The 23,761-nt window shown below is 47.7% G+C and overlaps 3 protein-coding genes across 5 annotated transcripts; 2 read left to right on the plus strand and 1 right to left on the minus strand.

Moving 5' to 3' along the window:
• Window positions 1-18: 18 nt before the first annotated feature.
• Window positions 19-18,025, plus strand: LOC143904346 (uncharacterized). 3 transcript variants are annotated; one of them, XM_077418957.1, is made up of 2 exons: window positions 19-773; window positions 13,041-18,025. In XM_077418957.1, the coding sequence occupies exon 2, from the start codon at window positions 13,061-13,063 to the stop codon at window positions 14,459-14,461; it is 1,401 nt and encodes a 466-aa protein (XP_077275083.1). In that variant the 5' UTR covers window positions 19-773; window positions 13,041-13,060; the 3' UTR covers window positions 14,462-18,025. The 3 variants fall into 3 exon arrangements, with proteins under 3 accessions (XP_077275083.1, XP_077275084.1, XP_077275085.1); XM_077418958.1 differs by lacking the exon at window positions 19-773 and adding an exon at window positions 7,186-7,366; XM_077418959.1 differs by lacking the exon at window positions 19-773 and adding an exon at window positions 9,077-9,399.
• Window positions 18,026-18,223: 198 nt separating this feature from the next.
• Calypso (ubiquitin carboxyl-terminal hydrolase calypso) lies at window positions 18,224-23,676 on the minus strand. Its single transcript, XM_077418956.1, has 8 exons — window positions 23,492-23,676; window positions 23,036-23,250; window positions 22,169-22,941; window positions 21,779-21,912; window positions 19,815-19,919; window positions 19,423-19,739; window positions 19,092-19,240; window positions 18,224-18,947 (listed from the first exon to the last, which is right to left on the minus strand). The coding sequence occupies exons 1-8, from the start codon at window positions 23,547-23,549 to the stop codon at window positions 18,869-18,871; spliced, it is 1,830 nt and encodes a 609-aa protein (XP_077275082.1). The 5' UTR covers window positions 23,550-23,676; the 3' UTR covers window positions 18,224-18,868.
• On the plus strand, window positions 20,216-21,772 carry LOC143904350 (uncharacterized). Its single transcript, XM_077418963.1, has 2 exons — window positions 20,216-20,386; window positions 20,487-21,772. Exons 1-2 carry the CDS (start codon window positions 20,216-20,218, stop codon window positions 21,747-21,749), a joined length of 1,434 nt encoding a protein of 477 aa, XP_077275089.1. The 3' UTR covers window positions 21,750-21,772.
• Window positions 23,677-23,761: the final 85 nt, after the last annotated feature.

The following is a 23,761-nucleotide window of genomic DNA, read 5'->3' on the forward strand; positions in this document are numbered from 1 at the left end:
CAAGACGGCGGCACGTACGGCAGTCACCGTCGAAGTCTCACGCGGTGCGCGCAGTCAGTTGTCAGCCCGGCTTCGTAGCGAGCGGACGTGTGCGTCTATACGAGAGAGCCTCGCTTCGCGCAGCGGAGCCCGCATCACACCACGTATAATATATCTTGTACACAAGATATACATACGTGTGCTCGCATATATACACGCCGTATATATACGCGTTTACGCCGCGCGTCGAGAGCTTCACGCAGTGCAACGACGCGGCACGTCGCGGATTGCTGCCACTCGCGAAGCGCGGAGTTCAAGTTCACTCGCCCGAGCGCGCGGCAGACAGACAGGCAGGCAGGCAGAAGGGCCCGTCGTCTCGCGTCGAGTCCTTGCAGTGGCAGCCGATCGTTCCTTTCGGGAGTGCCTCGTCTTTCTCTCTTCCGCGAGTGCCCACTTCGCACGGACGCACTCGTACTGGTACGTTTTTTTGCGTCGAGTGCCCACGCCGGAGTAAAGTTGCCGGAGATTCGTGTTACGGGGACGACTGTTATGTCGCAGTGACAGCCGCGCGCCGCACCGCCGCAGGTTCGATGAACGGAGCATTGCCGCGTGCCGTTCCCGTTTCGACGATCGCGTCGCGATAGTTACGCCTGTGGTAACCCGCGGGGAAATTGTATATTTCTGACTGTTCTCCGCGGTCCCCCGAAGGTCGATAGGATCGACTTGGAGATCGACGACAATCGTGGATCGCTGTTCCATCGCGCGCTCCGGATCGACGGAACCTTTCAAGATTGGTGAGTACCGATCCTTCCTTGGCGCACGCTGGCGAAAACATTAACAAAGAGGGTCAATTGGCGGCGCGAGTACGAACGTGAAGAACAATGGTATATTTCATGTGTCGTGTAATTAACGAGAAATTGACGGACTCTTAAAATCTCGATAAAGTTTGAAAAAAAAACGCGCGCCGCTTTTCCGTAAAAATCGCTCGAGACTCTCGCGTTCGCGAGATTCTCGTCATCGATTCGCGACGTTAGAAGCATCTTAGAGCACGTGCTTTCGGCGCGAATGAGACGCGAGAACGGCGCGTGCGAAACTCCGAGTCACGGTTTGACACAGAACCCTATACACTGTTAAATATTAAAGGGTGAAATTGAAACTAATATTTTATTATTTTTTTTCAACCACGATTGTTGAAATTTATTATTTTCACACAAAACAGTATTATTTTAATTTCATTGGTTTAATTAAATTAACGCCATATTTCTTTTTAGTAGAAGCGGTGGCTAAAAATGACTCAAATTGAGTATAATTTGACAATACGAATTTAACAGTGCGTTAACTCGCCGAGAGAGACCTCCATTACACTCGCCTGTCAAAGATCGACTCCTCGCGATCGTCGAAGATTCGAATTACTTCGACGCTGCAAAATGCTATTAAAAAAACCAAAATTCAAACGACGATACGAAATTCTGCAAAATATCAAATCGATCTCTTCGCTTCGTTTTATACTATAAAATATAGACCAATCAAATTAAGGAAAACGCCGTTGAACGGTCAGGTCAGGACTGGATCTTAATTGGCCTAATAATATTATTATTTACGTGAGAATTTTACGTTCAAAATATAGATCGTTTTATAAGATCTGTATTTTGTCATTCTTTGCAAACGCGAGACGAGGCGTATTAAAGACATGCGTCCGCGCGATTTTTGCGAAACCGCCGAGTAATTGGCGATCCGAGAAGTTCGCGCACACGAATGACGCAATATCGCGCTCGGCGATAACATTCGCGAACGTGATCGTCCCGGGTGCATCCATTGTCCGGCCGCGCGGTGCATATCTTATCGTCGCGATATTCGCGCGGCTGAATCACGCGGACTCTCGAATAACGCAGGTGGTAGATAAAGGCACTGCAGTTTCGAGAAAATGCAATTAATACACGGCCGACGCGGTGACGTCACGCGCAGCGGTTTACGAGGATAAAGCGTCTTCGCATCGCCGCGACTTACGAAAGTGCGTGCAACACGACGCGTCGTTGTTCGTCGCGTTGCGTCATCCCTCCCCGCGTTTGCGAGGGCTCGCGATAGCGGAGAGAAATGAAAAAGAGGGGGGGACTGAAATTTTCGCTTCACGGTTTCGATTCCGCGCGAAATTGGAGGCGATGGAGAACGCCTTCGCGGTACCGAGTGCGTTTGCGAAATGCATCGCGATCAAGGATCAAGGTCGGATTTTATTTTTACCCTTTCGACTCCGCCGCCATCGCCGCTCGCGTCGCTCGCGCTCGGTTACGTGAGAAGAATCGATATTCTCGTCGTACGTAAGCTCTCTCTCCCTCTCTCTCTCTCTCTCTTTTTCTCGCCTCTTAACGACCGATTATAATTTAAAATTTGATTAATTGAGACACATTGCGGAATCGAGATACGGTTGATAACGTTTCCTCGGTCTTTGCTGTGAAGTTACGCGACGATCAATCTCGTCAAGTCTTTCCACGTGGCCGCGACAGCTACGAGGAGTGATCCATCGATCGCAAGATCATCTCGCGAAACGGGAACCTCCTCTCTTTCTCTCCCTCCTTCTCTCATTACACTCCGACTCCCCTTCCCCATCGATCTCTCCTCCCACCTCGCCCGCCGCGTGCCGCTATGGCTCTCTATCAAAGTGGGCCACGGCCCAATTTACGGAGCTCTCTCAACCTCGTAGCGTAAACCGTCCGTGCAATAAACTTCACGGACTCCGGTCCGAAGGGCACGCACGTGCACGTTCGCGGCATGTCGCTTAGAATCAGACGTGACAGATCCGCGGAAAATCCTCAAATCCATCGAGATGCAGAAAAACCGAGAAATCGTGACGCTGGTGAGAGGAGAGAGAGAGAGAGAAAGAGACGAAAGATGTGTGGCCGAGTCATTACTGTAATAATATAACCACCGGATGTTCCAGCAATTAGATAGATAAATGAGTAAATAAGTTATACGCAGAAAAAAAGTATCAAATCGTTATTACGTCGAATTAACACGTTCATTGTTTCGTAGATACGCAACAACCTAATAATCTTCTTATATAAGAATTTCAACTTTTTTTTTTTGGTTATTAAATTACAAATTATATATATATACACGATATATGACATCATTCAAGCAAGTTTTTTTCGCAATATATTATAATCTTGTTTCAAGATTCCCATGTTGAAATTAAAGATATTTTTAAATCAAAAATATGTATATTTTTTTGTACAGCTACCGATGACTTCATTTAAACAGATTTTTTTCATTTAACGTAATTTAATCTCACTTTAAAAGATTTCCACGTCGAAACTAAAAATATTTTCAAATCAAGAATATTATTTTTTTTTCGTACACATACATACAGCTGCCGATAGCGTGTCGTACGCCGAAGTAACGGATAAATTACATTGAGTCTTCGGATGACGGTGCGTTTATTCGACAATAGAGAGAAAATCGGGGTCGGCACTTGCGGGGCCGGACTCAACTCGGTTTCGACTCGATCGCGTGCGATCGCAATTTGCGCCGGAGGTTTCCGCGAAAGAGATCGAGTTATCTGCCGATCGATACGGATATTGTCCGGCGGGGTGTTTGCGGTCGCGTCAGAGAGCGGATTAGCGGTATCTGCGTTGCGCGGAAATGCACGTAGTCGCAGGTGTTACGTTGCAACTTGCGAGCGGTCGCAAGTGCAGCTACTGCTAGTTACGGTTCTCCCATCCGTGCACGTTAATGTGTGTGTGTGTGTGTGTGTGTGTGTGTGTATGTGGCGTACGCGCGGCCGGATATACCGGCGATATCTAGGCGTATATACGTGTCGTCGCTTCTCGGACATTGTGGATTAAACGTTGCGTCATCGGCCGTTCATCGATCACATTCATGTAAATTAACAGAGAGGGAAGGAAAGAGAGACAACGGTGAGCGTCTTGTAAATGTTTGCGCCGCTCTATTTCTTACTTAAACGATATATCGATGGCAAATCGCTATTCGGGACGAGCTCATTTCCAATTCTTGTTAAACTTCGTAGGTAAACGCGAAGAAATAGCGCCAGTCGACGAAAATATCGTGGATATCAATGTTTCAACGACCGTATTACCGCGGCAGGAATTGCGTCACGAGCGCTAATTCGAGGAGGCTTTAAGTAATTTGCCTCTCACGTCGCGGAATCGAGCGATCGATTCCGCGACGATCGCGTTTCAAAAGCAGCTGCGACTGCAGCAGCGGCAGCGGCGGGGCGGCCGCGCCGGTTTATCGATCATATTAGCAAATATCAGACTCCGTTGTTCGCCGCGATGACCTTTTCCCGCTCGTATTATGCAACGAAGGTGAATGGTCTAACATAACAGCCTGCACGTGTTGCAGTCACGTGGCGGACGGGACGGGACGGGACGGGACGGTCGCAACAACACAAGGCAAACCGACTTGCGCGAATTGCGCGAGCGTTTGCGCGCTATGTGCTAACAGTTGCATCACGCACCGCGTTATTTCTTAAGCGACTTTCACACCGCCCAAAGAATCGAGTTGCGCGCCAGAAGGCCGTACGATTTATGTAGCTACCTAAATCAAATTGCGGTACATTTTTATTGACTGCTCGTCGATTAAAGAAATTCAAATACCGTATTTGTTCTTAGAATTTTATCTTTTAAGGTAACAATTTTAAAAGAGAATGCATTGCAATATGTAATCATTATTTATAATAGAATGCCGTGTGTATGCACGAATACGCGCTACACCACATGTCACAAGAATCATAATTTTCGGAGCAACAGGATAAACAAATCGGTCGCTTTGTTCGGAACTCGCGCCGGGAAAAAAAAGGGGAACGTCGATCGTGTCACGATGTTGTCATCACGAGCGTATATTATGTAACGCGGATAAACGCTTAGCGCAAAGGCCTGCCCGTGTCACGTGTAGCGGGAAGGTCGGGGCGCGTCGTAAGAAACGCCGCGGATCTCACGTGGATCGCGACCCCGCCGGAACGTGAACGTGCGACGTGCGACAAACGCGATCGAAACCGGTAAACATCCCGGAGAACGAATCACCGCGAAATAATAAACGCGATGAAAACTATTGAAAACGCGAACGCGTGCAATTGGTACGCGATGTCTCGAAAAACGAATTAAATTCCGTGGAGACTCCTTGCCCCCCCCCCTGTAGCCGCGATAATTACGAAGCGGGGCGGTGCGTCCGGCGGCCTAAAATGTGTAGGAGCCACCACACACGCACTCGTCTCATGTAATTCGGTCTCGCTTTTGCCTGGCCTTTCCCCTTCCCCTCCCGAATCGAATCGTATCAAGCCGGCCGGGCCGCGTGACGCACGATTATGTAACGACAAAGCGTGCCTCTGTTACGCGACTATAATGCGACTATACCGGGTGTCGCCGATCAATCTGGCGCTGGTTCCCGACCTTTCGTTTTTCCGGAACTTCTTATCGAGCACCGGAGTGCTCTAGGAGCCTTGGACACGCGCGCGATTACGATCTTCCTCGAGATCCGCGATCTCCCCTCCCCTCTTCCCCTTCTCGGGGATTTAATCTGCGATCTCGCGATGCAAACGGGTCGCGCGCGCGTCGTAAAATTTTCCTTTCTCGTTCCGTTGATGATCGGAGCGACGCGTTATCGCGGTCCGGTTGCATAATGAGCGGGAAACGAAATCGGAGACCGGTTCGAAATGCCTCGGCGGAGGCCGATAACGGTATCAGTGCTCGCTGTTACGTGAGCGCTGACCGCAATCGTAACACATCGCCACCACGGTCAAAGCGCGGTCGGGTGTCGGGCGGCCCGGCATTGTGCACATGCCTTTATGTGTACTAGCGCGCGCGCGCGCGAGCGCGCGCTTAAGTTCGTCGTACCCGGACTATTTTCGGGGCGTTCACGCGCATCCTATTCAGCGGTTTTTCTGAAACGCACGTTCCGCAAGTAATAATATCCGGCGGTCGTGCTCCCCAAGATCGTCACGCACAGACAAACGTGCTCGAGTTATTTATTTGTAGATTATTATTATTATTATTATTATACGTATTATATCCGCCGCCTCGTTATCGATTCAGTTAAAATTTTTTACATCTCGCTTACTACGAGATTATCGTATATAATTCCGCCGAGCTTTATTATTGCAGCTCCGTAGGATCGTTTGTGATCGTAGCGCGGAGAGAGTGTTATTCTCTCTTCTAGATATAATAATTTTAGACTTCCGTCCCGTCGCGAGATTTTCCGGCGGTCGGCCGGCCGCGGCCGGGAAATAATGTAAATAAATTTCCGGGAAGATATACACACGGGGAGTCACACACGGGTGAGAATACGTCGCGTATGCGCATTGTATAAGCCGCTTAATTCTTCGAACGAACGCGTCAGGAGAAAAAAAAATAAACGCTGGCACCGGGTCAACGGATGAGTTAATCGAGATACGGCGTGATATCATGCTAATTACTCATCGAGCAACGTAATACGTCGCTAATTATTTTGTATTCTAAACTATGATACCGATTTCGTAAGCGTTGTTTATGAACGTTGCAAACCTTGTCGCAATAAGCGTTGTTTCCGCGGTTACAACGTCGTCAAACGACAATATTCCATTTTCATATCTAGATGTATAATTTTTTTGCTATTTTACAAATATATTTGCTGTGTTTATATACATATTTGTGTGCGCGCCGTGCGTATATTATAATATAGTAAATATATAATAATTGCACACACACACAACTGCGTCGAGATTCTTTTCTCAAATCGACGTCGCAATGCGGAAAGTACGCCGTATTCTCAGAGAAACGGCTCCGCGGAAAGCGCAGAACGCGCTAAGATTTCGTGCTACGCATTAATCCCCGGGACGCATTTTCCGCGCATCGGCACGTTCCCGGAAAGAGAGCGCGATTCGCGTCGAGACGCAAATGCGACGCTTGTGCCGTGCCATGCACGCAGCAGCGGGCCACGTGCGGGGCCGCCGCATTGCGCAACGCGCGGACGGAACACGTGCCCGCGTTATACGAACAACGCGTTCTATCTCCAATCTCTTTCCCGCTATTTTTCCTCTCTTCTTTCCCGGCCCGGCCCGGCCATTCCCGGAAAATTAGGCGATACCGGCGAGAGGAGGGGGAGGGGAGATAAGATTTCCTCGGAAATGTCGATTGATAGTGACGACGGGGAGAGATACCGTGGGGAGACGCGTGGCTCGGAGGAATTACCATCAGAGGCACGCGCAGTTGGCCGCGACGTTTCTCCCGCTGTGCTAACAACAAACGACGACAACAACAAATAAATATTAATAGCGCGTGATTCGTGAAGTGATCGTGAGTGACCCCGATCTAATCTAATTTTCCCGAGACTTTCGATCTCGCTTGACGAATTCCATCGGCCTTCTGGTTCCCGAAACTACTATACGATAGAGATCAAGGTAGAGCGAGAAAAACACGCAGATAACGTTAAACCTAAAGATAGTATGGTATCTCGGGAATATTATTGCGTCGTCTAATGTCTCGAAAAGACGAGTCTTTGCGTCACGGAGAGTAAGGTACCTAAATGTACCAATGCTTGGACATTATCTATATCCGGACATTTTTATCATTTTAGTCCCTAAATAAGTTATAACGCGAATTAAAATCAAAGAATCAAAGATAATAAAGGTTAGATCTTAAGTGTCCCAGCATTGATATACATATACCTTAACACACGTCAACCGTGGACCGGCGCGCGATTCAGTGAGCACATATCATTAAATTATATCGAGCCAAGTCGCCAAGAGCGCGCGACGTAGCGTCACGATGATTTTTCAATGAGGAGATCGAGTGGAGCAGTAAACGGTACGCGACGCGGCGGAGTTATGAGATTGCGCAACGGCGTCTGGTGACGTTTCGACGGAAAACCCGTGGATGCACCCACCCACGATATGCACGCGTAACGATACGTGGCCGGTAGCGATGATTCGGCGAAACCGATTGCGAGAAAAGCGACGCCGTTTACGTGATTCAGCCTCGTTTCTCGTTGCCGATGACGCCTCGTCCTCGCGGAAAATGCACGAAATCGTCGCCTCGCCTATTGACCTACGTCGCGTATCTGCCCTTTGCAGCGTTCGCGCGAGCGAGAGATGAGACAGAGTGTGGGAGAGAGGTCTACATGTACGGTGCATGCGAATCTTATAATTATATACGGAATCTAGAATCGGCCGATTAATTAAGTGGCGATGCACCGCTTGGAATATATACGAAAGCGATCGATGAAATTGCGTAATGTTTCCATTTAGTTTCCACACGTTAGAATTTCATAAGCATTCCATTTTCGCGGAAGGCATCTGCATTATATAGCCGATATAAAAATAACAGAGCAACATTTGCATGTTGACGTCGTCGCGTCGATCTATCTAAAGGCCTCGTACCCCGATTTGAATACCAGAGCGCGCCTTTACGTACGTCTTTTTTTTTCCCATTAATTTGCGCGTGACGCAATTGTTTCATAATCGTGGGATCATGGATCACGATGAGTGAGAGAAAGAAAAAACGATAGAGAGCGGGAGGAATGACGTTAGGAGTGTTTATCGCGTCTATTCTTTATTGCCGTTTTAAATTCGATAAGTGATGTCACTGCTTCTTCTCGGCTGAAGAATTATTTCGTTCATTTCGTTGGTAGATAAGATAAACATCGTATTTGTGCGAACCTGCGGTCTATTTGTTCAAAATCACTTCCGTCCAGTAAAAGTTAATACGCGGCGCTGCGCGCTGCCGCGCTGTTCGAACGCGAGAAGGACGGAAAGGGACCTCGCGATATGTGATCTTCCTTCCTAGATCGCGCGCGAATTCGCCGATTATTTTGCCTCCGTCGTAAGCGGAAGAACGGAACGTGATTCCCCGACCGTAACACGTGGCGTATACGTCACGCGGCGCGACGCAACGCGGCGTTTCCGCCGTCCGTGTGCGTCACGGCGCGAGTGCGACGTGCGACGCGAAATGCGACCTATAGCGGCCGCGGTTGTTTTCGCGATCTGCGTCGAAATTATATTAGCCGAACGACGTTGAACGCGGTGCGGTGCTTTACGCGCGCGTCGCAACCATCTCGACGATCAACAATGTTGTTTACGCGCTTAATCAGAAACGACGATGCGAGTAAACACGCCGCTTCGGCGGAATCGGCGTTTCTCCCTCGCGAAGACTTTCGACTCGAGTGGGAAGCCGACTCGAGTGCCGCGTGGTCGAGCGCGCGCACGCGACAATCAGCCCGAAATCCGCGCGTGAATCGTCGCGCGCTTCGAAATAGATCGCGCCCGCGAGATTATAGAGCAATTTACGAGTCACCGAAATAATTTCGAACTAATTTCAAAACGCAGAAGAGAACGTCGTGTCGCGGGAGGTCGTCCGCCGTGGGCGGAAATCGCGCGAGTTTTCTTGGAGCACGTCCATCGGGATTTCGCAAAGTTGCGATATCAACGAGCGGAGCGTACGTTGCACGCATTCTCAAATCTACGATTCTTTCCCAGTTAATACTTAGAAACAACTTTTCCTCGGTAAAGAAGAGCAACTCGAAATTCTCTCTCCGTTATATTCGGTCAATTTTTTTTTAATTGGTGCACAGTGGATGTTGGAATTATAATTGTTTTGACACTGGATGATCGGTTTCATTCTAACGAGCCTCGTGACTTGCGTGGGCGGCTTTCGCGGCGCGACGCGGAAAAATCGACAGGTCGGATCGAACGAAGAATAACGTGAGTCACGCGAAACTCGTCGTACGTAATTGGGCGGCTTGAATTCCAGGAGATTGCTCAATTTTCGACGGCGTTTCGTGTCCCGATAATTCATTGCTCCGTGTCGCGCGCTCTGATATATCGAGGAAACCGACCGACCGACCGACCACCTCGACTTTCAAAGCCGGTCGGAATCGGTGTTGTAATGCGTCGGCAATCCGGCTCGCCAGGAGAACAGACCTCCAGAGATTGCATCCGTCAAACGATCCTGCGAACGCGAGCGAAGTAATCGCGGAGTCGATTCCGCCAAAAATAATACGGGGTTATCGGAACGACTCGCTTTGCAAGAAACGGGTGATACATCGTCATATCGCGAAGATTCTGTGATTTACTTCCTTAACTATTCTATTTCCCTGCGACGTGACGCATAACGCGGTGTTGACGCGCCGCTCTTCCTTGTGTCACGCGAACACGAATTATTCGACCCAGTTGAGCGCGAGAAAGTCGTAGAATTAATGAGTCACTCCCGAACTTCTGGGGAAAAAAAAAACAGACGACGGCGAGTTGCGTAACGCCATATTAAATAACGAGCGTGCGCGTCACGCCGGTGTGAGTCGTCTGATTTCCATATCAGGATCCTAGAAATCTTCGCTGCGTCGTCATAAGAGTATACTTCGAGATGGTTTTTCGTTTTGGCGTACAGTCTGCGATCGAGAGAGGTACTCTTCGTGTCAGTAAACCCGTCGGAGTCGCGGTACTGCCGGATCGTTTGTTTGCGGTTATTTTCTCCGTTTGTCTCGGTAAAAACGGGTTCAGGCCGAACGAGCGCGAACGAACGCGAACGAACGAGCTTTTTCTTTTAGGCAAGAGAGGAAATGCTTTCGTCAATATAAATTTAGACTCGTTTGTACTTGCCATCCATGCAAATTCATTCCTTCGTTTGCACTCTTTCTATCTCGTAATGAGTTAAACGTCATATCGAATGCGCGATGTTTTTGACTGGATCCAGACCGGGCAAACGAGCGCGGACAAACGCGACTGAACAGTTTGGTTTGACGAATCCGCCGCGAGCACCAGCGAGTCTGAAAGTCTGAATCTTCCGCGCGGAGCAAGCCTTTCGCAGCAACGGAGACTCGACTCTCATTATCGCGCCACATGCGTCTTACGACGAACGCGTAGCGTACACTTCCGCGGAAATAAGCGCCGCTAGCTAGCGGCTTACATAACGTGCGTCGTTACATCCGTCGCGCGCGAAACGCTTTATATTACCGCGGGAGCTAAAGTTCATCAATAGTTGCGTAACCGCGCACGAGCGAGGGTTTTACTGCCAAGATCTTACTTCCCGCGTCGACTATGATTTGATAGCGTAACGAGCATGTCTCTGAATAGAAATCCAGTATAAAGAGAATCAGGAAGCGAATAGAGAACTGTCCGACTGAGAGATCTGTTTTATATAAAATATTCCGTCCAATCAGTGACGTAAAGAAAGTGGAATAGATAAAATTTTCTACTCACCGCGCACAAGTTATTTTTTTCTAAAGATGATTAATGTCCATTTCTATCAATGTAGATTAGATTTAATCTCGGTTTAATTTACTTTTTATCATTTTCTAGCTCTGTGAATTAGAAAAAGATTATTAATCTACATTGGTAAAAACCGACATAAATGAAGATAATCTCACTTCATGTTTAGTTTTTTTTGTTGATTGACAGTAGGTTGTGAAATCGCCGTACAGACTTTCGGACGAAATTTAGTGCCTAGGATCGTCGGGATTTTTACGAGGTCGAGTTCGTGCACGATTATCGTAGCGACGATAAGCGATGCGGTCGACACACAACGCCGTGCCTATTACGATTAAAATATTCTCACATATGGAGCACGCCAATTTACGTAACGATACTTATCTCATCTCAGAGTGGATTTTTTAGGCCACAAATTATATGACTTATATCGACGATTAGCTTGTCGCAAAGTGATCGACAACGATTGATCCGAAAAAAAGAGAGAGAGAGAGAGAAGGAGGAAAAAGACACGGGAAAAAAGATGTCTTTCTTGTGCATCGTCGCGGGCATAATTAGTTAGCGTTAATGGCCTCAAGCCGTATCGAGACTTGTACAATATTGATAAATAAATATCGTAGGTCAAGCAAACGTGTGTTTTCCGCCGTTATTTATTGCGAGACGACGCGACTGCGCGACCGTTCGACATCCAGAACACGTGGATCAGCGCGGTGAACGCACGTGCGCGCGATTGCATAACCGCTCCGCGCATCCGCTGCTCGGATTAAGGCTTACGTACGTATACGAAGGCGATGCCGGCGGAGTATTTTCATCCGCGATCGCGGGTTAAAAATAAACGCGCGACGAGTAGACGCGCTCGTTCGCGCCTCGTGGCGCTTAATCGCGAACCGATAATCGATTTGGGGACAATCCAATTACACAACTTGCGTCACGGTTGTCCGAAACGGTATCTCCGTCATCAAAATTGCAGTATGTTATCTCGAAGAAGCCGCCGCTAATTGGTCGATTGTCCGAAAAAGATCCGTCGGAATTCAAGTTCACCGCGATTCCTCAATCTCTTCTCGTAAAATCGTCGCGGATCGAAAAGATCAAGGAGGCCCGTTCTTGTGGAATGTCGATTGTTGCGTAAGAAGTCGCGAAATGACGACGTATCTTTTTTTTTTTTTAATCGGCAGAGGTGAAACGAACGTTCACCGGCCGGGTTCACTGGCACCTTCGACCTTGGCGAACGTGACCTTACGCAAGGCTATTTTGCAACTTCGGACGAGAGAGGTGCGCCCGTTGGCAGGGCGAGCGCGAGTCTCTCGATCTCTCAAAATTCTTTTATCTCTGGCTGTTCTCTCCCGCGCTTTGACGTCAGAAACAGCCGCATAAATCAGTTGTCTTTGTCGCATTGAAACGCGTATCATTAAAATGATTAAAAAGAAAAGAGATTTGATGAATAATAATTTTCCTTCTGCATCGAAAGAAGGTTATTTCCAAATCGAAAAGCTGGATGGAGATTATATTCTTAGAAGGAAAGAGTTTCTGAAGAACTTTGTAATTTCCATTTTTTAAGACCTAGATCCAATACAGTTTGATAATAAGCTTTCAAGATTATATAAGTATCTCTATAATTAGAAACTCCCCCTCTCTCTTCCACTTGACACGCACAACGATACTGATCGCGGTAGCCTGATTGTCAGCCATTCCTTTCTCTCTCTCGCTCTCTCTCTCTGACGTATGTATTATCGCCGCGCGCCGTCTGGAACGCAACGCGGGTTTCGTCATCGCTGCTGTTCGCCGCGCACGCGAATTGACCCACGAGTAAAAAATCGCGCGATGATATCTCCATTTCGCCTCGATTAACTGACCGATTGCCCCTTTTCCGTTCCAGATGTACTAAGAAGACAAATTATGGTGGCAGAGTTTGTCGCCCGCCAGAGTGGATCGCCCATCAATGGTGAGACCGCGTGTCTGAACAGCAACATGCCGGCCACGCACACAATGGCCCATAGCGGCGGTCACGGCGCGCCTCACGGCGGGCCCCACGACGCCCATGGACCTCTCACGGTGCCTCTCACGCATCCCGGCCATCACGGCGGACCGCCGGCCGCGATTCAGCAGCAGCATCAGCATCAACCGCAGCAGCAACTGTCGCCGCAACAACAGCAGCAGCAGCCTCAACCGCCGCACCTTCATCACCATCATCAGGCCCAGCAACCGCAGCCGCAGCCGCAGCAGCAGCAACAGCAACAGCAACATCATCACGATGGTGCGCCGCAGCATCCCGATAACTTCTCGCCCAACTTTGACATACGAAAGGAGCTGTTCTCGCAGCGCAAACAACGCGAGTTCATCCCGGACAATAAAAAGGACGACAGCTACTGGGACCGTCGCAGGCGCAACAACGAGGCCGCCAAGCGGTCGCGCGAGAAGCGTCGCTTCAACGACATGGTCCTGGAGCAACGGGTGATGGAGCTCAGCAAGGAGAATCACATTCTCAAGGCGCAGCTCGAGGCGATACGCGATAAGTTCGGCATCTGCGGCGAGTCTGTCATCAACACGGAACACGTGCTGGCCGCGCTGCCGACGGAACCCCCGATCAGCGTGAAACGCGCGAAGATACCGCCGTCGGCGGCGCTTCTCTACGCGCGCACGCCGAGCCCGGTGCACACGTCGGTGATCCATCAGCCGGTGAGCGGCGCCCGTTCACCGAGATCGCCAGCCCAGCTCTACGTGCCCGAAACGACCGCTTACCCGGAGACCGAGAGCTTCCAGTACCCGTACTCGCACCCGGCGATGCACCACCTAGACACCACGAGCGCGCTGAACCTGTCGTCGCACGGCCGCCGGGCGCAATCGCCGTTCGAGCTGTCGTCGGGCAGCGGCGACGAGGCCGGTCCCCAGATAATCGTGGGCTCCCAGAACAACCCGGCCGTCAACAACAGTCTGCCTCACAAGCTCAGGCACAAGTCGCGCATCGGCGACAAGGACGCCGCGAGCGCGCTCCTCGCGCTTCAGGGAATCAAGCAGGAGCCGGGACCGCGGGCGTCGCCGCCCTGGGACGAGGGTTCCAGCGACGAGCGCGACTCCGGCATCTCGTTGGGCGCCGAGTGGACCGGTCCGACCGTCACCGCGGTCACGGAGAGCGATCGGGAGGTGAAGATGAAGCTGGACCGTCTCGCGTCTGAGGTCGCGTCCCTGCAATCGATATTCCGCCTTGGGAAACCCGTCGCGGCAGCGGCAGCGGCGGCGGCTGCGGCGGCGGACAGCCTGGTGACGGGTCACTCCGCCGCCACGGTCAACGGACCGTGAAGGACACGGTCTCCCTTCCTTTGCGGGTCACTGCGAGTCCTCCTCCCCTCGGCCGGATGTCGGGGTCCTTGGAAATTGGACATGGAGACGTCGCGTCGTCTGGAGGACGCGTGGGAAGAACGACGAATCCTTAGATCGTCGCGCCGAGCTGAGCGTCGTGATCGATCGTAAAGGATTTTGCAAAATAAAATTCGTGTTTATTTAAAGGATGAAGAGCGCGCAAAGAGTTCTCGCGTGCACCGGTGCAACGGCGGCAGACGTGTAGCAGCCGCTTGTTCGTCCCGCGATTCGCCGATATATGAAATAAGAATAGAATACTCGTGAGTCTCTCGCGAGTAATTCGCGATTGCCGATTGCTATCGATCTGCTTGTTGCACGAGAGTCATCGATAACGAAAAAAAAAACTTTAATCCTTCAACCCGTAGACTATACCTCCCCGGAACGCGAGGCTTCCTCTTCGATAAAACTTATAACTTATTGTGATACGCGAGAGATATCAGTTTGCGCCGTTTTGGAAACGAATCCCCCCTCCGATGGATTCGACGGCTACCGGTCGAAGGGTTAAAGGCGTTCTCCACTCTTGGTCCCGAAGCGAAGTGGAGTTAGAAGTTAAGAGCCGAATGCGATACCTTGTAGCGCTGTAAGTTACGTTGTAAAACTCCCGTAGGCTAATCGTTCTTCTATTATTACCATTATCGTTAACTAGAGAGCTTTGTCGATTCAGGTAAACGTGTCGCGGCGAGTCGGGCCGAGCGTACACTGCAAATCCAATTGTTATTTTCGCTGGAGCTCTTCTTAAACATTTCTCACCGTTTTAAATTAAACGTGTTAAATGACGTAATTTAACACGTAAGAAACACGCGAAGGGAGCTTCAGTCAAATGTGTCATTTTTAAACGTTTAAGCGCGTAAAAATAACTTAGATTTGCAGTATAATCGGCGCGATCAGGTGAACGAAGCCGCGATCTGTATTAAATGGAGCATTATATATTACACGCGAGTTACTCCCCCGATTGATGATTGGTCGCGCAACCGGCTATCTCACTACCATCGGATATCCATAATACGATTCATTCCCGTGTACGAAACAGGGATTACTTCTTCTTCCTCTTCTTTTTTTCTTCTTCGCGTCATTGTCATTATCATCGTCGCTTTTTTTTCCTATTCGCGATCACGTGACGATCTCGCGCAGTGGAGCTTCGAAGCGTAGCTTTAATTCGCGCCCTCGAGTCACTTAATTTATTCGCCTTCGTTAATCTTGTACACCTGCACGATCGTTGTTAATTATCAAAAACTTTCGGAAGTAATATCTACTTTGCTCGAAACTTTGGAAATTCGGTTCGCTGGTACATTCGTTACGAATTCGCTTCTTTATTTATTGCCTCTTCCGTCGCATCTCTCGAAATCCCACGCCGAAACTTGGACGAAGCTCCGCGAGTTTCTCGGATCCCTTTTCCTTTTGTTCTTCTTCGTTCCCTCGAACGTTTTCCAGGTCCGAATCACTGGCTGGTTAATCCGGACTTGATTACGGGAAAGGGAGAGAATCGCGAGGCAGCGTCTCCTCGGCACTCATGCCAAATTTTCTCACGACTTTTGCGCGACTGTCCGTTGTCTCCTTTTTTTTATACTTTTGCTATCGAATCCATCCTACGGTCGTGGCGAGTGTCTGTATATATGTACATGTATAAAGAAAGAAACGAAAGTGCATCTGTGTTACAAAACGCCGGACGAGAAACGCTAACTTTGATGTATGTACAATCGCCGCGGAAAGTCCTCGAAAGGCGGAAAGTTTAGCGCGTATTGAAGTATTAAGCGAGCCTATAGGTGTATGTAATATATATTTACATAGCATATACTTGCAAGAAATATATATATATTATATGCATATTATATATATATATATATTTGTCAAATTTATGTATTTTTCGATATCATTGAAACGAGCTGTAACGCACGTGCAGTGCTTGATTGTGCCGTTGCCGATTCGAAGGTGCGAGAGATTACGTTATATTGTAACAATAAGACCGGCCGAGACATCGAAATCGCGTTATCAGCGCGGAACCAAAGTGTGATTTTTCTCGAAGGTGCGAGGAAAGGAAGGAAAACGAGGAATATTTATCCGACGGTGATGGAGCGATCGAAGTCGGTGGACGTGGAGAGAGGACCGGCGTCGATGTACTTTGCTGATCATTGTCCCCCCGCTCGATCAACCATTCGTTTCTTACCACATGTGATAACGCTAAGAGCGATAGAGACGCGAATCGACGTGAACCCGGGAGCAACCGTAAATAGCGAGAAGGCATCTATTTATTATACACTAATCGCCTATGTGTTATATACGGCGGGGCGTGCGGCGACGACGACGACGAGGAGGAAATTGGAGCGTTGGAATCGCTGCAGGCGGCGGTATTTCGGGTGTCCCCTCTCGCGAGGCAATCCGTCGCGTCTCTCGCGGACAGGATCTCGTCTTTATTCCTCTTGCCCCCGTATTTTTTTATGTTACTCCCCTCCCCCGGCGTGAATGTTCCATATTTTGTACGGTATGCTTGTAAATACCGCGGCCAGCGACGGTATTGCGCGAGGGGCCTCGACCACCGCCGAATTTTCAACTTTCCTGATGGTTGCCTGACCGAGCGGACAGAACGCAAACGTTGATTAACGCGTCTCAATAGCAACGTAAATATAGCAATAAAACGTTTCGAGTCGTCGTCGCCGAGCTCCGACACGCTGTCGAAGAACGACGTGTTCGCCAGCAACACCGCCGCGTTTCGCAGTCGCGTCGCTGTAAGATACCGAGAGTGCCTGTTGTAACGACGAAGTCATATGCGTTTCTCGCTGCGGCCGCCGGCCTCCGGTGGTCGCCGAGATGAACGAAGATGCTGCACCGTGTAAATACGTTGTCTTCTATTGTTAACTAACGAGCGACCGCGAGTTTCGCGATCAACGTCGACGACGAGGTCTCGACGCGATTCCGGATTTAATACACTCTACATAAACTCAGGTATACAATAAACAAACACATACATACATACATATGTACATACATATGTACATACGCACACACACACACATATCCCGATTACTCGCGCTATTTGCCTCGTTCGCCTCGAACGATCACGATAACGCGATCGCGAGAGAGCCGACACGTTACAAATTGTACATATACAATCGCACCTTTTTTGCCAAAAAGCAGTTACGAGGACCGCCGGAACGTCGGCCGGAGAAGGAACGACACTCTTACCCCCTTTCTGCCCTGCTCCTTCTTCCCTCTTCCATCCTCCCCTCAATTGTGCCCCGCGAAATCGTTCGCGCGCGTTTCGACTACAGTTCCTATGCACTATACTAACGGTAAAGCGACTTAGAGGCGAGGATCGATGACCCGTCGTCCGATTTACGATTAAAGAAAAACAACCGTAATTCCAACCAATCGAATAAGCTTGGTTCTCCTTTCTCCGGCTGCTCGGAGATGTAAGTATTTAGACTCTAAGGGACATATCCACAGCGCGTGTAGTGTACTTGTATATGAATATCGATAAATAAATATTTTCAATGTTTTTGACACAAAGTCCTCCCTAATTCTTTGATATCCTAGCGCACTCTTTCCTGCTCTTCTTTTTCAACAATTCGGCAAGGAAGAAGAAACGTCGCATTACGCTTTCAATAAGTTATATATTTCATATGCAATATAATTTAGAAAAGAGAGACAGAGTACCTTTGAAAAATAAGCGGGACTACAATAAGCATAAATATCTACTTTGGACAATTAAATATCACGCGTGTGATTATACAAAGAATTTATAAAATATATATGTATACATTGTAAAGTAGTTTGTACAGTGTAAGACGTAATGTCTACTCAATGATAGCATCCGAACCGAAATCAGTCCTATGATTTCTAGTCTAAAAAGTACTTGCATTGCGCTAAAAAACCAGAAATATCGAGCTATAATATATATAATAAGCCAGTGCTATTTACAGTCTGAGTTGGATCTTGGTAGCCTAATGATATTGCTGTATATTTCAAAGTACACAATTTTTCTTAATAAGTCAATGATTTTGAAAGGATAATATTTAGAAACCATATAGAACGGTTCTTAACGTCAATACTATAGAGTAAATTTGAAGCTGAAAAAGAAGACAAAAATGTGTGTGTGTCACGTGAATAGCCAGGTGGACATTTCCGACTATTTTAATTTATTATGATTTGGAGAATAAACAGCCTACGTTTGTATGACACTTGTTTCAGACTCTAGATTTATCCTCTAATACTTATGGTTTCTTTTTCTTTATGTGATTTTTGTAAAATTATCAAGTAGTTTTCACAGCATGCGTATCCATTATAAACAATTCAAATAGTTCCAAACAGACAGAACGATGCCCTAAGCCTTAAATTTACGTTAGTTAAAGATTACTTTCGTTTTTTACATTTTGTTCTACCACGGCGTCTGCGCGAGGAGTTTTGACGGGTGTCGGACTTTTTCGATGACCTGAAAATATATCGAAGTTCGAGTTCAGAAAAGCAGTTAACTTAATAAATTAACTTAACAGATCAACTCAACGGTTACTACATTAATCAACTTCGTGAGAATTCCAAGTGATCGAATATCGATCAATTAAACGTGAAAACGCACCTGTGAACCCTATTCACTGAAACGGAAGAATGCTTCTTTAATGTTAGATGTTGCTGGACCAACTCCGCCAGTTTTCCCTGCTGAGCGAGCATCGAGAGGAAAGTGCAAATGAATTCGTCATAATTATGCGTTCTCCGGCAATCGTCGATCTGAAAAATTCGGACGATTCCTATAACTCATTGAGATTAAAACTGCTCGATAATATTACCAGTTAATTACCGACATAAATTGTGACCTATAATCGCGAGAAATGGATGAAATATCGTGACTGTCAGCTGCAACTTTTGTCAATTAAAAATAGTAAGCGCTTCATGATACGCGTAAAACCGACCTTGTACTTGTTTCTCTTGTCGTTCTCATCCTTCAGGCTGGTCTCGCACACGCTGATCTCGTGCTCCAAATTTTTCAGCAACGCCAGAAGGTCCTTAGGTGCGAATGTATGCGGCTCGAACAATTCCGGATACTTGGAGCACAGCTTGGGATCGATTTTCTCGACCTTCTTCTCCTCCGTGACTGTGTCGCCGTTGCTAGTTTTCACCCTTGCGTGAGGAATTCTGACTTCGCCCGATAAGCAGACCTTCTTGTGCAAATGGCCGCTGTCGGAGACCAACCTCTTCCCGTTTATATTGATATTTCCCAGAGAACGGCCTGCAAAAACGCGACGTTTTGATATTAGGTAACTGATGAATTTGTTTTGCCAAACTATGTAAATCTAATACCTACTCAGACCCGCCTCGTTCTTTTCGTCGCCTGCAACTCTGATCACCACGAACTTCTTGAAGTCCTTCGTCGATGTAGGACTGCTCTGCCCGGAGTTCCATCCCCAAGCTGGAGATATCAAGATATTCTAAACCTCCCTTTCTTTTGCGGCCCAAGGTTCTTGAAGTTAGCGCTAATGCTCTTAAAATATCTGTTTATTACTCTGTATAAAGCATTTCTAAAATTCTGCGCGATTGGTAACCGGCAGATGGGCCAGTACGTAACAAACGGGTCGAGTAACTGTACGTCGAAGGTGCGAAATGAAACGTCTCGCAAAGATGTAGGAGTATGTATGCATGTGTGAAAAGTACATAGTATCTCGAAGCAGACCCACAAACTGCAGTCTGTGGTACATGCGGCACAGGATGCGTTTCGTATCGGTCCTCCTCACGTGCAGCCTGATCTGCCTGGTGAGCTCCTCGAGATGTCCGGAATCGAAGAAGCCGCATTTAACGAGCTGCACGATTTTCTATAATTGCGTGAATCTACCTGGCGGTGGTTACGTGTGGATCCCGTCGAAATGTACCGAGGGCTTGGTGAGATGTTAACAAATGAGACAAACAGAAGCACTCCCGACCCTCGACCCTGGTAATTCTAATAGCGTCGCTTTAACAAACTTCTAAAATACGATTTTAGGTGTTCCAACCGTATTTACGGATGTGTGTGGTTCCGGGTGATATTTGGACATGCGATACGCTCTCGACCGAGCGCGCTCCTGCAACGAAGAAGTACGGAACGCCCGAACTAATCGATTCGACGGACACCAGCTATCTGGGGTACACACAGGATCCTTTGGAATTCTCCGAAACCATTGACTCGTCCTACGTGATCGACAACTTCTCTGACTCGACGACCGAGGCGGTGACCGCGTATCCCTTAATCGAATTTGAAGAATCGGATGAAACGACGCATGGCGACAAAAGTGTGAGAAACGCAACGTATCACAAAGAGGAGAATTATATGTACGAGTACACGAATAGCCAAGAGCAATTACCGTTGTCCTTAACGCAACAATATAAGGACGTCGTAGATAATCACTACAAGTGGCTGAACAAAATGATAAATCGGTTGCACATCAACAAGGAGCTATCAGCTGTGATATCGAGTTCTCTGTCGATACCCGTTAAAAACGTAAACCCAACGCAAACCATCGTCATATTAGCGTCTCACAATTGTAGGCAGAACATAACGTTGAACTATCTTGTACAAAGTAACGCAGAAAGAAACGAGTTACATAACGGTGAACTAACCGAAATGATGGGAAGCAACGGTTCTCAGGTGAACAGCGTCACAACAACGGCCAGCACCGTTTCGACAGAGAACGCTTTGGAACTGTTAATCGACAGTCTGGACTCTGACAACAGCATAATAAGGATTAGCGATAATCTCGGGTACAAACAGTATCTCACGATCGACCGATACAAAGCCGTGGCGCATCGATTAACACCGCGCACCGTTAGCGTCGTGGCGTGCACGAGGAACGTTCGTCTGCCGAACAGGACTGACTGTAACCGGTATTACACGTGCGAGCCAAAAACGGCCACCGTAGTGGAGTACTCCTGCCCGCCGCACACGGCTTTTAACGTATACTCGCGAATCTGCGACGTCGAAAGCACGAAAACATGCGCGAGCAACAGGTTTCCGGTGAATGAAATATTCATCGAGCGTGCCGAAAACAAAAGTACGGCGATACACGGCGAAGAAACGTCCGAGGAAAGATTGTGCCAAGAGCTCGGTAAGATAAAGGATCCCGCTTCTGACTCTCATTACTACATCTGTTACAGCACGCCGGATTCCGAAGATATCAAATCCATCCGAATGACCTGTCCGAACACCTTAATATTTTGTCAAAACAAGAAAGTGTGCACTACTAGACGATTATGCGACGCACTGCCATGAAGTACGACCATCTTTCTTTCTTCTTTTACCTTGAGTGGGTGAGTTAAAGGCCGATCCAATTTCTGACGACGTGTCTGTACTCGAAGAGCTGTGAGCTGGCGAGGTCTGAATTCGTAACGGCGTGGCGTAATCCAGAGCGCACATCACCACTTTCTCCATTCCGCTGAAATCAAACATAAATCGCTTGTATCGAAACTGTAACACTGATGAAATTTTATAGTTATCAATAAACGAAATAGATGTAATACAAGAGAACATATAACTCTCTAACTGAAAAAAAAAAAATTAACTAAGATTATGCTTGTAAACTGTTATACTCTCTACTACAGTATTCTACGAGATTTAACTCAACTTCATCAATCAAAGTGTTATGGTGAAGCTAGAGATAACATTGTGTCATACAAATAAAATCAATTTACGTGGATTCGGTTTTTCCAGATGAGATGCCAGAAACCGATTCATCCATAACCACCGTCGAATCATTATTTCTTTCCACGTTGATAGTGGGAATTATAGGCGATTCTTCGATCTCCGTCTTAGTAGGCAATCCATTTTCATCCTCCGTCTTGTTTCTTTTCTCATACTGTTTCTCTTTATCGGGATTAATCTCTTTATGCGAATTCTTCTCAATGTTACTACCGTCTTGATGGCTCAGTTTCATCAATTGCTGCAAAGCCTCCAAGACTATCTGTCTGTTGGTCTTCAGCATCGTTAATTTATACGAGATAGCAAGACGTCTGTCAGGCACAACAGCCATGAGATTGAATCTAATGTCTTGCAGCTGTTCGCCAGTCGCCATGCCTAAACGATCGGTTATGACACGTCTGAATTGCTCCGTCCATTCTTCGTGCTCCTTCCACGGTCCGTGATCCATTGGATATGGTTTTAGGCCATCCAGTTCGAAAAGCCTGCCATTTATTGGTACATAGCTCACAAAGTGGAAAGCCTCGCCGGTGAATCTGCCCGTGGAGACACCGGTGTTCTTGTCCTGTCGCCTCTTCGCCTGGGGCATAGCGTGCGAATTGTGCGCACAGGCTAACTCCGGCGTGTTTCCGATCGCCCAACCCTTATTCTCGGGGCACATGCCGGAGGTATGCATCTTCAGCCGGGATAAGGTCGTGCCTAGATGGATATTCGGGCAATTCAACAGAACTGAGAGCAACGCATGAGTGGCGCAACTGTTGGGGACAACCTGCGATAGTTAAATATAATATTGTGTTACAAAAATAATATATGCATTATACATGTAATATTAAATCTGCTACAGTAACAGCTATATGTTAGACCTGCTGCGCGAAGAAGATGTTGTTCACAATCTCCTCATCCTTGACAAAGCTCTCATCTTGCTCCACGACCTTTCGCCTAGACCGCCGTTCTTCGATCCATCGAAACAGAAAGATGAAGCCGTAGACTGGGCCTTCTAAAGATTTCTGCAGATCGTAGATCTCCTCCACTTGGACGCCCTTCACGCCGAAGTCTTCCAAGAGCAGCGTGAACAGGCCTACGTGAGCGTGTAAAAGAGTTATAGCTTTGTCTGCTACAATTTTACAGCGCAAAAATAATTTTTAAGCCACCGGATAGACATTAAGGCTGCATTCTGATATTCACTGTCAGTACTGCAAATCTATATTTTACGTCACTTATACTATAGATTTTCAGTACTGAAAGTTGCTGACAGTGAATTTCGGAATGCAGCCTAAATCTTTATTGACTGTCGACACATTTCAAAGTTAAAAACGTACCCGGGTCGCTTTCTAACTCTAGCCAACCTTCCGTTAATCGATTAATGTCAACGGGCATCTTTCTGTTAGCTGTCAGACGCGAAACACGGCAGAAATCGCTTCCACGGACTCATCGCACTCTGACAGCCAGAAGCGCCATGTTGCACCTTCTTGCACAAAAACATATGTCGCATCCACACCACATCCACGCCGAATCCTGTAGGTAATGTGCACGATTTTGTGGTTCTCTTCCGTGCTATGTCCACAATTTTTTTTATTTTCTTTGGAAAG

This window comes from Temnothorax americanus, unplaced genomic scaffold (genome assembly GCF_048541705.1).
Source record: "Temnothorax americanus isolate GAGA-0224 unplaced genomic scaffold, ASM4854170v1 Scaffold50, whole genome shotgun sequence".
NCBI lineage: Eukaryota > Metazoa > Arthropoda > Insecta > Hymenoptera > Formicidae > Temnothorax > Temnothorax americanus.

What these genes read in the sequence shown, in the direction of transcription:
- LOC143904346 (XM_077418957.1), top strand. Translation starts at nt 13,061, where the DNA reads ATGGTGGCAGAGTTTGTCGCCCGCCAGAGTGGATCGCCCATCAATGGT.
- LOC143904350 (XM_077418963.1), top strand. Translation starts at nt 20,216, where the DNA reads ATGCGTTTCGTATCGGTCCTCCTCACGTGCAGCCTGATCTGCCTGGTG. An exon ending in CGAAATGTACCGAGGGCTTG is followed by an intron (nt 20,387 to 20,486) that starts GTGAGATGTTAA and finishes ATACGATTTTAG; the next exon opens with GTGTTCCAACCGTATTTACG.
- Calypso (XM_077418956.1), bottom strand. Translation starts at nt 23,549, where the DNA reads ATGCCCGTTGACATTAATCGATTAACGGAAGGTTGGCTAGAGTTAGAA. An exon ending in ACATCTTCTTCGCGCAGCAG is followed by an intron (nt 22,942 to 23,035) that starts GTCTAACATATA and finishes TAACTATCGCAG; the next exon opens with GTTGTCCCCAACAGTTGCGC. An exon ending in ACAAGAGAAACAAGTACAAG is followed by an intron (nt 19,241 to 19,422) that starts GTCGGTTTTACG and finishes CGAATTTTTCAG; the next exon opens with ATCGACGATTGCCGGAGAAC.